This window comes from Vicia villosa, linkage group LG1 (genome assembly GCF_029867415.1).
Source record: "Vicia villosa cultivar HV-30 ecotype Madison, WI linkage group LG1, Vvil1.0, whole genome shotgun sequence".
NCBI classification, from domain to species: Eukaryota; Viridiplantae; Streptophyta; class Magnoliopsida; order Fabales; family Fabaceae; genus Vicia; species Vicia villosa.
Window position 1 is genome coordinate 243,568,096 of NC_081180.1, and position 13,123 is coordinate 243,581,218.

The 13,123-nt window shown below is 33.0% G+C and overlaps 3 protein-coding genes and 1 long non-coding RNA gene across 4 annotated transcripts; 3 read left to right on the forward strand and 1 right to left on the reverse strand.

Moving 5' to 3' along the window:
- Positions 1-248: 248 nt before the first annotated feature.
- On the forward strand, positions 249-883 carry LOC131624833 (uncharacterized). Its single transcript, XR_009290669.1, has 3 exons — positions 249-303; positions 442-535; positions 733-883. It is a non-coding gene; the product is annotated as an uncharacterized LOC131624833 (long non-coding RNA).
- An 855-nt stretch (positions 884-1,738) lies between these two features.
- On the forward strand, positions 1,739-2,980 carry LOC131598131 (DNA polymerase I A, chloroplastic/mitochondrial-like). The gene is made up of 5 exons (XM_058870763.1): positions 1,739-1,746; positions 1,838-2,021; positions 2,114-2,206; positions 2,317-2,529; positions 2,786-2,980. Exons 1-5 carry the CDS (start codon positions 1,739-1,741, stop codon positions 2,978-2,980), a joined length of 693 nt encoding a protein of 230 aa, XP_058726746.1.
- A 5,548-nt stretch (positions 2,981-8,528) lies between these two features.
- LOC131645050 (protein RMD5 homolog) lies at positions 8,529-11,756 on the forward strand. Its single transcript, XM_058915706.1, has 2 exons — positions 8,529-8,660; positions 10,425-11,756. The coding sequence occupies exon 2, from the start codon at positions 10,448-10,450 to the stop codon at positions 11,603-11,605; it is 1,158 nt and encodes a 385-aa protein (XP_058771689.1). The 5' UTR covers positions 8,529-8,660; positions 10,425-10,447; the 3' UTR covers positions 11,606-11,756.
- Positions 11,757-11,878: 122 nt separating this feature from the next.
- LOC131645051 (uncharacterized) lies at positions 11,879-12,613 on the reverse strand. Its single transcript, XM_058915707.1, has one exon. It carries the CDS (start codon positions 12,489-12,491, stop codon positions 12,027-12,029), a length of 465 nt encoding a protein of 154 aa, XP_058771690.1. The 5' UTR covers positions 12,492-12,613; the 3' UTR covers positions 11,879-12,026.
- Between the last annotated feature and the right edge of the window lie 510 nt (positions 12,614-13,123).

Sequence of the window (13,123 nt, forward strand, 5' to 3'; positions counted from 1 at the left end):
GTTTTTTCATTAGGTTTTGTTACTCTCTTTCTATCTACCTCAATCTTTTTCCTCTTTCTCCAACTCACGGGCGATTTGAAATCTGCGCCAGCTTCCATCTTCATCCATCTTTCTACGGGTTACCGGCGATTAGTTTGGTGGTGGTGGAAACGGGTTTCCGGCAACGAGTGTGGTGGTGGTCGGATTCTTGATCTCTCTTCCTTATCCATTGTCAATTCTCATTAACATAACTTTTTTTCCAGATCCGACCTTCCATGGGATTAGGGTTTCAGAGATCTCGGTCGCAAGTTCTTTTTCAATATGGTATGTTTAAAGTTCCAACCAATGTTTTGTTGTTCTATAATATTCATTGTTAGATTGTTGGGTTATGAATCTTGGTACAAAGACTCTTTAGTTTCGCTGAACCGGCTTTTGGTTTCTTTTTGGTTTTGTTTTCTGCAGGAACTTTTTGTGGTAGTTATGCGGAATGGTTAGCAGAATTTTGTGGGAAGTGGCGGTTCGAGTCGGTGATGTAACCTGTTATAACAAGGTGAAGGTGCGTAGACTCTTAATTTTTCTCTCTTATCTTCTGAACTAATGCAGAGTTATTGTATGGCTTGAATGATAATGTAAACTATTTTGAATATTGATCTGAATGTAAATATGGTTGATTGAATTCTGGATTGGGTTTCAAGTAGGATATTGAGGTGTTATGGGTGAGTCATTGATGGCAATTTGGTTTCACTCATGCAGGTTTGATTAATGATTTGAAGAAAAACAGAGTGTTCGATATTGAAGGAAACAAAGGAAGAAGGAGGCCAAAGGGAGTTGACTCTGTACAGTGTATGTAGTTCTAATTAACATATCGGTTTATCCTGCATATTGTATATCAATGATAAACCGTCATGGCATTTTGCAAGTATGAGCTAGCTCGGTTTTTATGGGAACCAGTTTGTTATTCGTTTCGGTTGAGCTTTATGCAGGGCTGCAGTTCTGATATGGTTTGTTTTTTTCATGTACGAATATGCATAGTAAGTGGTTGAATGGTATTTTGGCTTGAGTGTGGTTTAGTGGCTTGAGTATGGTTGTTGCTGTTTTGTATTTTCTGGTTTTTGCTATCGGTTTGGAGTGTTTTCTACGGCTGATTATTAAAATTTTAAATTCTATATCCTTTTGTCTCTTTTCAACTGGCTGGAAACATTTTTTCTAATTTTGATTTTACCGATGAGGTTTGTAACTTGGATCTTAACGACAAGCATGGAAATCCTTCTCAGAATCATATTGAGGTTCCAAAAGATGATAATTCTGCATATGGAACAGCCTTTGCTGCTTTTCCAACAGAGAAAGAAGGGAAAGAAGCTTGCCATGCCATTGCTTCTTTTTTTTAACTTTGAAGTTCTTTATACCATGCTCTATGTCAGCTTCATAGTTTCTTTATGTCAGGGACATAATATATCAGGAAAGGATAACCGTGTTCATTGCTCCTTAAATATCAACACAGAGACATGACGCTTGTCAGCTAGAAGGCCAAATCTGCAGGTATTCTAATTTGTTTGATTTATAAGAAATTTTCTCTATTAGGATATTTCCTTTTAATGGTGGTAGTTGTGAACCTGAAATTTCTTAAAGCACTATTCATTTGATCATTGACCTTTATCTATGTGCATGAATTAAAATCAACCTGCTTTGGAAAAATACCGATACAAAATCCGTCAAGCATTCATCGCTGCACCAGGGAATTCTCTTATAGTTGCTGATTATGGACAGGTTAGTAGTTCATATTTTGTATCTATTTGGAATATTCTCTAGAACTTTTAATCGGTTAACAATGTTATGTATTGTTGCACCTGGAACTTAGGATTCTCGCACATCTTGCCAACTGTAAGAGCATGATGGATGCTTTTAAAGCCGGTGGAGATTTCCATTCAAAGACTGCTATGAATATGTATCCATATATTCGTGTAGCAGTTGGGAAAAAGGAAGTGCTTCTCGAGTGGGATCCTCAGCCTGGTGAAGATAAGCCCCCAGTTCCTCTATTAAAGGTATAGAAGCATGATTTGTTGGTTTAGCATTGCAAACACCTTTTTCATAATTTGTTCATGACTCTATTTGTGTTTTCCCCCTTCCATTTTAGGATGCGTTTGGTTCTGAAAGAAGAAAAGCTAAAATGCTTAACTTCTCAATTGCATATGGGAAAACTCCAGTGGGGCTATCTAAGGATTGGAGGGTACACTGAGTTCTATTACGTATTATGAGAGATTTATTATGCTGACGAGTGTCCATGATTTATTATTTCATTGTCGAGAAAAATTCACATGTTTTTTTTCTTTCTTTTAGGTTTCTGTGAAAGAAGCTAAGAAAACAGTTGACCTTTGGTACAATGACAGAAAAGAAGTTTTGCAATGGCAAGAGGAACGTAAACAAGAAGCTCGTAAGTTTCATTGTGTCTACACATTGCTAGGGCGAGCCCGGAAATTCTCTTTGATGGCCCAAGCTAATACCTATCTGAAAAGTCACATTGAGCGTGCTGCTATTAATACTCCAGTGCAGGTTCGTAATTCTTTCGGATAACACTTGAGAATCACATTAAGGTTAATCTAACATAGAGAACAAGGAATAGTGAAATAACGTTTTCAAAACTCACTTATAAATGCATCATCATATTCTAAAGTTTCTATCAAGGTGATAGTGAAAATAGTGTTTTAAATAAAATATCATGGTTTAATTGTATTTAACGTCACAATATCGCATTCATTCATACATACAGATCTTTCTCTATGGATTTCTGATTTGTAAAATGCAACAGGGTAGTGCTGCTGATGTTGCCATGTGTGCCATGATACAAATTTCCAATAATAAAAAGTTGAAGGAGCTTGGATGGAAGTTACTTTTATCTGTTCTGATAATGCAACACTTTGTCCTATTCTCTCTTATATTTATTTCTTTGCACTTGGAGTGTAATTCAAAAGTAAAGAGACTTGGAGTGTATGCTATATTTTGATATTGGTGAAGCAGCATCTCTTAGATTAAACTACTAGGGACTAAACTACTATTATACTAAGCATATTTTTTTAATTGAAAATAATATATACTTTACCTATAATTAATATATTATACTAGAATATAATTTAATTAGTATATATACTGTTAAATAATATAAAAATATTCAATTACCTCTAACAAAGTTATTATTATTTATATATATTAATGAGATCACACCAGTGGCCATTCGAGAGGACGGACGGGTAACACACCAGTAACGTGTAAATGCACGTGTAACCATATTAAAATCCGCGTGAACGCACTGATATAATATATAGAAAGTTAAAATATATATTATTGATGTAAAATAATTTTGAATTTCGATCGCACGGGTAACACATCAGTACGATGTGAACGCACGAATAATCATATTAAAATCCGTGCAAAATTCTCAGATTTTTATATTTTTTTTACAATTAAAGAAAATAAAAATAAAACTTATGCCACTTGTACTACTGACTTTTTTTTTTATATATTTTAAACCATAGTTATTTTTTATGAAAAATGGTGACGATTATTTTTTACAAAGTATGTGTTTAAATATTTTTCTTAACAATAATTATTTTTAAAAACTTAAACAATTAGCTTTCAAATTTTAAATAGATATATTTTTACCAATGCCAAGTGTTTAGATAATTACACTACAAAAAGTATGTTCATTTTATAGAAAGAGATGGAAAAAATTATGTATCATGACTAACTATTTTTTTCATTTCTCCATTGTTCATTCCTATTTTCTTCACCTACTTCATGATTTACACTAGATTTTTTGCACAAAATTTCTTGGGAAGACAAAACTTTTCTGCACCATATTTTTTACATATTTAACATATTATATAACATCATTACACGAGCTATTATCCCATTAATTTATTATGAGAGGAAAGAGATTTTTTTCCATATTCTTATTTGATCTCCTTTCAATGTCCATTTATCCTATTAATTTACTATTATATAATTTTTTTTATTGAAAGAGAGTGTACCGAAAATCATGTTGGAGAGAGAATAATTTTTGCCTTTTCAAAATTTTGACACTTCTATTAGATGCATGCAACTCTTCCTACTTCCCAATGTTCCAATGCATGCTACTTTTCAAAAAAAAAATCCAAATTTCAAAAGGCTACTTTTTCTTCCCCTACTAAAGTTATTTTTAAATTTCATTTTTTTATTTTTTAGATTTTTAAAAACATCTGTATAAAAATCATTAGCACATAGGACTCAACAGTTATCCAATTTATTTCAGTTTTATGGGTACTAGATGTTTTTTTTATACATTTAACTATTTCTTTTGTAAGGTTATCGTACATTTTTCTATATATTTAGATTATTATTTTTTCACGCGTATCAGATATTTTTCTAAACATTTAATTATTATTTTTTCACGAGTACCGAACATTTTTCTATATATTTAATTATTATTTTTTCATAGGTACTAGACATTTTTCTAAACATTCAAATATTATTTTTTTCACGGGCACCAGACATTTTTCTATACATTCAGTTATTATTTTTTCATGGGTACCAGACATTTTTTTAAACATTCAATTATTATTTTTTTACGGGTACCAAATATTTTTCTAAACAATCAATTATTATTTTTTCACAGGTACTGAAATGTTTTATATGCATTCAATTATTATTTTGTTCACATGTACCAGACTCTTTTCTATACATTCAATTATTATTTTTTTCACGGGTACTAGACAGTTTTCTATATATTTAATTATTTTTTTATGGGTATCGAACATTTTTCTATATATTTAGATTATTATTTTTTCACGGGTACCCGACATTTTTCTAAATATTCAATTATTATTTTTTCACGGGTACCGAACATTTTCTATGTGTATAATTATTATTTTTTCACGGGTACCATACATTTTTCTAAAAATTCAATACCATACATTTTTCTAAAAATTCAATTATTATTATTTTCACGGGTACCAGACATTTTTTTTATACATTCAGTTATTATTTTTTCACGGGTACCACATTTTTTTTAAACATTCAATTATTATTTTTTTACGGGTACCAGACATTTTTTTAAACAATCAATTATTATTTTTTCACAGATACCGAAATTTTTTCTATGCATTCAATATTATTTTTTTCACAGATATAAGACATTTTTCTATACATTCAATTATTATTTTTCACGGATACCATATATTTTTCTATACATTTAATTATTATTTTCACATGTACAAAATGTTTTTCTATACATTTAATTATTATTTTTCACATGTACAAAATATTTTTCTAATAAAAAATATACATTTGAAACAAATGCGCGTCCCGTACCAGAACCCGTGCGAACGCACGGGTTTGTTACTAGTTTTCTTAAAAGAAAAGTGATATAGAAATGAGTGCCATAACTAAATGACAAATGCTCATTTAAAAAATGGGCAACTATGAAGCTAGCAAGGGCGATATACTACATCGCCTCTCTTTAAAGAACTTCATACACCATTTCTTATGAGTCTTTTACAAATACATCAATACAAACACATTAAAGAATAAGATAGTCGAGGTTTTAAAGTCCCGCTAAAATAGTGAAAAATTAAAGATATAGGATTAGAATGTCGCACTATATCGAAGATGCTTGGTAAATGATTTTTTTTCTAATTTTAAACTAATTAAATATTATTAGAATTTAATTAAGAAATAAAATAAATTATAACATATAAAATAAATTTGACAACAAGTATTTAATTTAAATGAGAAAAAAATAACTTGCATTCAATGCTACATAAAAAAATGAGTTATAGTTTTATGAGAAATCAATAGTACTAAATATGGTGTTTGACACCAATCGTTAGTTGGTTCGGTGGTGATTGGCGCTGAACTTGGTAGGGAGGATCACAGTTCTATTTCCCGCAACTACGATCGGGAAGAGGCCGAAACTACTTGATGCCAGAACTGACCTCCGAACTGGACTAAACTAGTAGTGATAAACCAAAAAAAAATGGTAATTGACGTTGAATTTGGTAGGGAAAATCAGAGTTTGATTCTCCGCAATTAAAATTGGGAGAGTGTTAAAACCACTTGATATCATAACTAATCTTTTAATCAGATTAGACTATTCAATAGGCCGGATAATGGTGGTGAGAAAGAAATGTTAAAAGGTTAGGGGAATCTATATTTTATATTAATTTTTTCATATATGATCTAGTATAGGGAAAATTAATGATTAAATTTTTTTTATTATATGATATTTTTTAGGTTTGTGAACTATATTTAAAATGATTAATTTTTTATTTAATTGTGCTTTAAAATATTTTTAGGATAAATGTTTCTACAACGATCACACAATTTCTTTAAGAAAATTTCTCACCCCACCCCATAGCATTTAGGCGCACCACCGAATTGACTCATTTGCCTTCTAGTTTTCGTAGATGGATCTCCGGAAGCATCCTTTTTTTATTTACGTTTACTTTATTTCATAGATGCACCTACGGAAACATTCCGTGGACCCATCTACGGAAGCAGACAACAACAGAAGCATTTTAAACCATAAAAGACCCATGCATTGATTCATTGATTAATAGATATTACAACAAAATTTCAAACAGAAAATTAAGAAAGCTAATAGATATAAGAAATTACAATGGTTAAAACAATTTCATCTAACCCATGCATCATTTAAATGCAATCGATGTCCCATTTCACTTCAACCCTTCAACGTATTTCAATAAATTGGGATATTTTTCACATATTTTCCGAAATTGCAATACAGTATCAGCGTACAATTCTTTTGTCGAAGAATTTGCAATACAAGCTCATGCATCCATTATTTGGTCAACAATCACTCCGGGCTTCACCGGTCTCCCACCTTCGGTTGCTACTTGTTTCGTCCCACAGCGACTTTAACCTTACCTCTCACATTACATGATATGTGATATCGACAAAGTAATGCATTGGAAGAAGGAAATACCGTTGTGACCGTATTCATCAAAGTGGGGTCGCGGTCCGTAACAATCACCTTAGGCATCTCGACTTGTTTCTTCAAAAGTGAACGACACACCTCCAATGCCCACCTAAAATTATCTTCTTTTTCACACTCCAAAAAAGCAAACCCAATGGCAAAAGTCTTCTTGGTAGATGTTACACCGACCATCTCAAATAATGGAAGTCAATACTTGTTGGTCTTGTATGTAGAATCAAGAAGGAGCACCGTCGAGAAAGTTTTGAAAAACTTTATCGAATTCGGATGAGTCCAAAAAATATCTCGGACCGTAACCTCATCATTGCAATTTTTGTACCGCGACACGTATTTGTTATCATCCAACATTTTCAACAATTGTTGCATCTCGTTCCTTTCACCCCTACTCTCCTTATTATTGCGGTACCGTTGATTATACATTTGCCTTATGTTTGATATGTTGTCGGGTTTCTTCCTTTTCAATGTGGCAAGTATATTTTTCGGTTGGACAAAATTCAAAGCAATGTCTTTAATAGATGCCTTCTCAACCGAATTGAGCCGACATGCTATAGGGTGGCCTTGTAATTTTGCGCCAATTCATGGTTATGCAAACCACAAATAACAGAGCTTCTCCACTTCTTGCTAGCCAACATATAACAACGGATTTTATATGGACACTCGCATTTTCTAGTACCCGTGTCGTCTTTTTTAAACTTCTTTAGAGGAGGATTATATTTCCCGCTTATTTCGCACAACATTGTAACAAACGGAGTTCTTCTTGCGGTACCATTATCTTATCTTCTGATTACCACACCAAATCCAAGGTTAACTGCTTTCCAACGAATCCATGTTAGCACGCTTTCACGATCATCAAAGTCGTGCTTGCTAATAAAGTCATCTCCGACATCTACCATATTTGCGACCACCCCATCGATACTCGTACTAACATCGACTAAAGAAGCTAATTTACTTGAAATATTATCTGGGTGCACCATACCTATTTTGCCAAAAATCACACAGAATTACAAAATGCTAAAAAAAAAACGTGCAGGGACTATTCCGTAGATCCATCTACGGAAGTGTTCTTCCTCAACACGTTCCGTAAATCCATCTACGAAAGCTACGTTACATTTCTGCACAGAAAATGATTGATAATGTGAATAATGTAGTGATTGAAAGTGATTATTTACCTGAAATTCAAACTCTTCTAACTTCCTTTGATTTGTTGCACCAAAAAGTTTGATTCTTGGAGTGATATAAGGTATTGATGAAGTAGGGTTTTTAGGGTCTGGAGTATGTGGTATTTGGAGAAATGAAACAATGGAGGGAGTGATCATGCTAGTTCAAACTATATCAGACACTTCCGTAAATGCATCTACAGAAGAATGTATTTAAAGCAAATGAACATGTCATATACTTTATGAAAAATTAACAAATTAAAAGAGATTAATTACTATTTATGTCAATATAAAATGTTTCTTTTTGTCAATTTATTACCATCATTAATTTAATTAGCATTATTTATAGGTGATTTTATAATTATAATTAAAATCAAACTTTTTTCATTATATGACATTATAATTAATTAATTTTGGCACGTGTGACCGGTAACCACCCGATTTAGTCGAACTCGCACGCTTGCAAAGCCTCTTCCTCCGTTCTCGTCGTCTCTTCATCCTCAAACCGCACTCTCCTCCGTTCTCTCTCACTCTTTCAGGTATCGCCACCGTTTCAATTTCATTCTCTCTCTCTAGTTTTTTCATTCCTTTATTTCCACGATTTCATTTTCTCTCTCTAGATAATCGATCACACATAACTGAATTACACGCTTACTTTCATTTTATTGATTTTTATACCAATTTTGATTTGTTTTTAGTTTGATTCCATTTTTCGTTATTAGTTTGAATTCACAGTTCTTAGAGTGAAATTTTGATATAATTTTTCCCTGATTAATTTTGTTGAACATTTGTTGGAAATTAGGGATTCTGCATCAATTACTGATTACTTACTCCTTTTGATTGCATTCTATTGAAATCGGTTGATTCAATTCTTTAGACATTGTAATCTGCATCCATGGTTTTGATTTTATTTAATGTTTTTTATTTAATATATATGATTTTTTGTTGTTGTGAAGTGTAGCTTTGGAAAGCAAGTTATTTTAAAGATTGTAACAAATACTTACCATTCTTTCAATTACTAGATAATTGAAGATCTGAGATTATCTGTTTGATGTTTCGAATTCGTTGGTTAATTTTAATAAGGATTGTGATTCGTTTTATGTTTATACTATGGCTGTTCATCATATATGAATTTTGATGCAAGTATTTCAGACATGTGAATGTTATCTTAGATAAGTTGGTTATGAAAGACTAGATAGACAAGATTAGGAATGCAGTTGTTAGAGTGGCCCTCATTGTGAAAAATATGGTAAAGTTTCATCTTTAGATAATTTGGGCATGTGGGGGAGAAGATTCACTAAAGCACATACAAGACAAGGAGAATTGATCCATCAGGTGATAGTAATTGTTAAGAGTCCCACATCAGACAATATATGGTCTGAACATGTGATTATAATTGTGGGCAATCCTCAACCTTACAAGTTGGTTTTATAGGGATGGGTTAGGCTCAACCACAATTCTTAACAGATATATATTCAGATAGAGGGTGGAGGATCAAAGGAAAACTCTAAGCCAAACTATAGATAGAGGGTGGGGGATCAACCGAAAACTCTAAGCCAAACTTTTAAGGGATGTTAAGTGGTAAATGCTCTATTTGTGGACCTTATATATGACACTATATTAAAGGGTTGATTAATATGTATAGTTGATGCCATCTAGTGGAAAAGAGGTATAACTATTGACCAGATCTTAAGAGAGATTAAGTGTAGTAAATGGTCGGCCAGTGGATTTAATTTGTGCCACAATATTTTGGAGTTGATTGGTTCATGTAGCTGATTCCATCTAGTGTGAAAAGGTTTTGTTGTCTTTGTATAGATTAATTATCATTTACAAATAGACCTTGGTATAGTTTGGGTTTCTGGATAATTTTGTATAATCTATAATTCTTATAAACATCAAAGAGCAACCACTCATTAGTTTGTGAAATAGGAAATTGAGGAAACTATCTATCATTAGTAAGGAAATAGGTAAATTAGTTGGAGCAAATTAGCACTATTTTGGTCAGACACATAAATGGAGCTGACGTAGCTTTAAAATTAAATATAAATCAAGCACTATTATTAGGCAGTAGAAACGTATTTTAAGCTCTCTGAAAGATGGAGAAACCAAATGAGAAGAAAATGGTTTCATCATTTTTTATTGCTTGTAACTATTGACTATTGTTGGTAGTGGTGAACTATAAGCAGTTGCTATATAGCTTCCTTTTGTGTTATCCACATACCTAGTTTTTATAAAAGAACAGTATCTCACATCTTTATGAACATTCATAAGTAGTTGTTCTTTCTAACTTTTTTATTTTTCAGGAGCTTGTAATCTGAACACAAAGATGGAGCTTAATAGCATCAAAGATGCCTTTGACCGTGTGGCTAAGAAGCAAAAGTTATGTTCTTCCAAGTCTCAAGAAACTGTTGACCAGGTAGGGAATGAAATTGAGCAGGCATTGGCAACACTTCAGTCACCTCAGGATCCTTCAATTCCAGCTGACCAGAAATCCGTTCTTACAGAACTTAAGTCAAAGCTCAATGCTATTGGGTCACTTCAACAGTTAGAAGGACCGCATAAGGAATTGAACTCAAGTCTTGCCAAGTATCAAAAACTTCTTGAAAAATCGTTAAACACTGACATCTCAAAGGCATACCGAAACGTGGACTTTGATACTCATATCATCAATCAGATCATTGCAAGCCACTTTTACCGTCAAGGTTTATTTGAGATTGGAGATAACATCATAAACGAGGCTGGGGAGCCTAATGTGACTGCACTTAGATCTCAATTTTTGGAAATGCACCAGGTTATTGAAGCCATGAGGGGTAGAAACCTTCAGCCTGCTCTCACATGGGTCTCTGCCAATAGTGAAAAACTTGCCCAGATTGGTTCCAATCTTGAACTTAAGGTTCACACACTGCAGTATGTAGAGCTTGTCCAAAACGGAACCCAAGCTGATGCCCTAAAATATTCCCGAACTTATCTTGCTCGTTTTGCTGAGACCCACAAGGATGACTTCCAAAAGCTCATGGGTTGCCTCATTTATATAAAAAGGCTTCAGAACTCCCCTTATTCTGAACTGCTGTCCCCAATTCATTGGGAGACGACAACTGAAGAGCTCGCACGACAGTTCTGCTCTCATATGGGGCTGTCCTATGAGAACCCTCTGAGTATGGTATTTGCAGCTGGAGTTGAAGGGTTACCCACACTGTTAAAGCTGGCAAATGTAATGGCTGCAAAGAAGCAAGAATGGCTGGAAATGAAACAGTTGCCAGTACCTGTAGAATTAGGTAAAGAATTTCAGTTCCATTCGATTTTCGTTTGCCCCGTGAGTAGAGATCAAGGCAGCGAAGAGAATCCTCCAATGCTCCTGCCATGTTTACACGTCCTTTGCAAGCAATCAATTATGAAGTTATCAAAAAACAGCACCCGCACATTCAAGTGTCCGTATTGTCCATCCGAAACTACAGTTTCAAACTGCAGACAAGTGTATTTCTGACAATACAATGTCTGCACACTTCTCTCATATTTATTACATTCGCAAAGTACAACACCTATAACTTTCTGGTTGTATATATAGATATTCTAAATTATCTTTTGCATTCGACAAGACCAATGCGTGAATAAAAATCGAAAGAACTTGTTGATAACCCGGAGCTCTGATTTCATCTCCATCACCTTGGCTTGTCTGAATCACTTCTAAATGTGCTTAAATTAATGGTTGCACTATAGATGTAGTAGTGTAGTAGAAGTAGTAGTAGTATAATGTGTATAACAATTCAATTGTGTTTGGTAACACATTATTTTCTTTAGTTCCATTTAAATTTAAATAGTACTGTTACAACAGAAAAGAAAAAAGAACTAATTAACCAAAACAAAACATGTCTCCTCAAACAAATTGTTACAGAAAGAAAATAAAACTATGGAAAACCAATTATGCTATCAAAGGGAAACAAAGGAGGAGGAGGAGGAGGAGGAGATTTAAGTGGAAGATTCTCTTTGAGCAAATATTCTTCAACCAATTCTTTGGTATATTTTGCAGACAAAGGTTGAAAAAATTCACTCAATTCTCCAACAAAGCCATGAATCAAAACCCGTTTCTCATCTTCATCTATGTTGTTCCATTTTTGTTTAGCTTCTTGTTCATTGAGGTGAAGGTAGTGGCAGAATTCTTTGAAGAGAATCTTTCTGCTCTTTGTCATGACTTGTTCTGCTTGGGCCGCACGTGCGTTCATAATTGATACTTTCTCCGCAAACTCTGATGCCAGTGATACCTCGTTGTTGTTTTTGTTGGAGCATGAGATTTGAGTTTTGAGTTTGGTGTTGTTGGTGATGGGTGAGACAGTGAAGAACATGGGAATGTGTTGAATTCTCAGAAGAGCCATTGATGAATCTTGAATCGAAGCAAAAGAGGAGTGGTTGTGAATACAGAAAATTGGTGATGTTAATGTGACATCAAACGGTTTATATCACAAACTAGATAATTGTGAAATAGGATTGGACGGCTGATATTTTGAACGGTGTGTTTTTTAACCTATTAGAGTCTAATTAACCTAACTAATTTGACAAAAACTCAAATTAATTCTATATTTATAAAATATTATATATTTTTTTATCCTACCATTAATGTGAGACTTGAATGAATATTTAGTTTGATAATGAAGAAAGTGATAAATTTGTTAGGTTTTAAATTTTTGGGTTGATGATGAAGGTAATGAGGATGATGAATTTGCTGGATTTCAATTTTTTGATTGATAAAGGAGTGAGTGAGATGAACTTTATGGGGTTGAGTTATTTCCTGGTGTTTTTTTGGGAATGGTGTTCTGTTGATAACCACAAGGAAGAGAGATGATAAATTTGCATGTTTTCAATTTTTTTTATTTGTTAGATTATAAATTTTAAGCTAAGATTTTAATTTAGTAAATTACTATAGTTTTGGTATCGGTAAATTTAGTATAAATAAATTTAAAATTTTAATTTATTTTAAAATAAAACAATATTAAAATATAACATAACA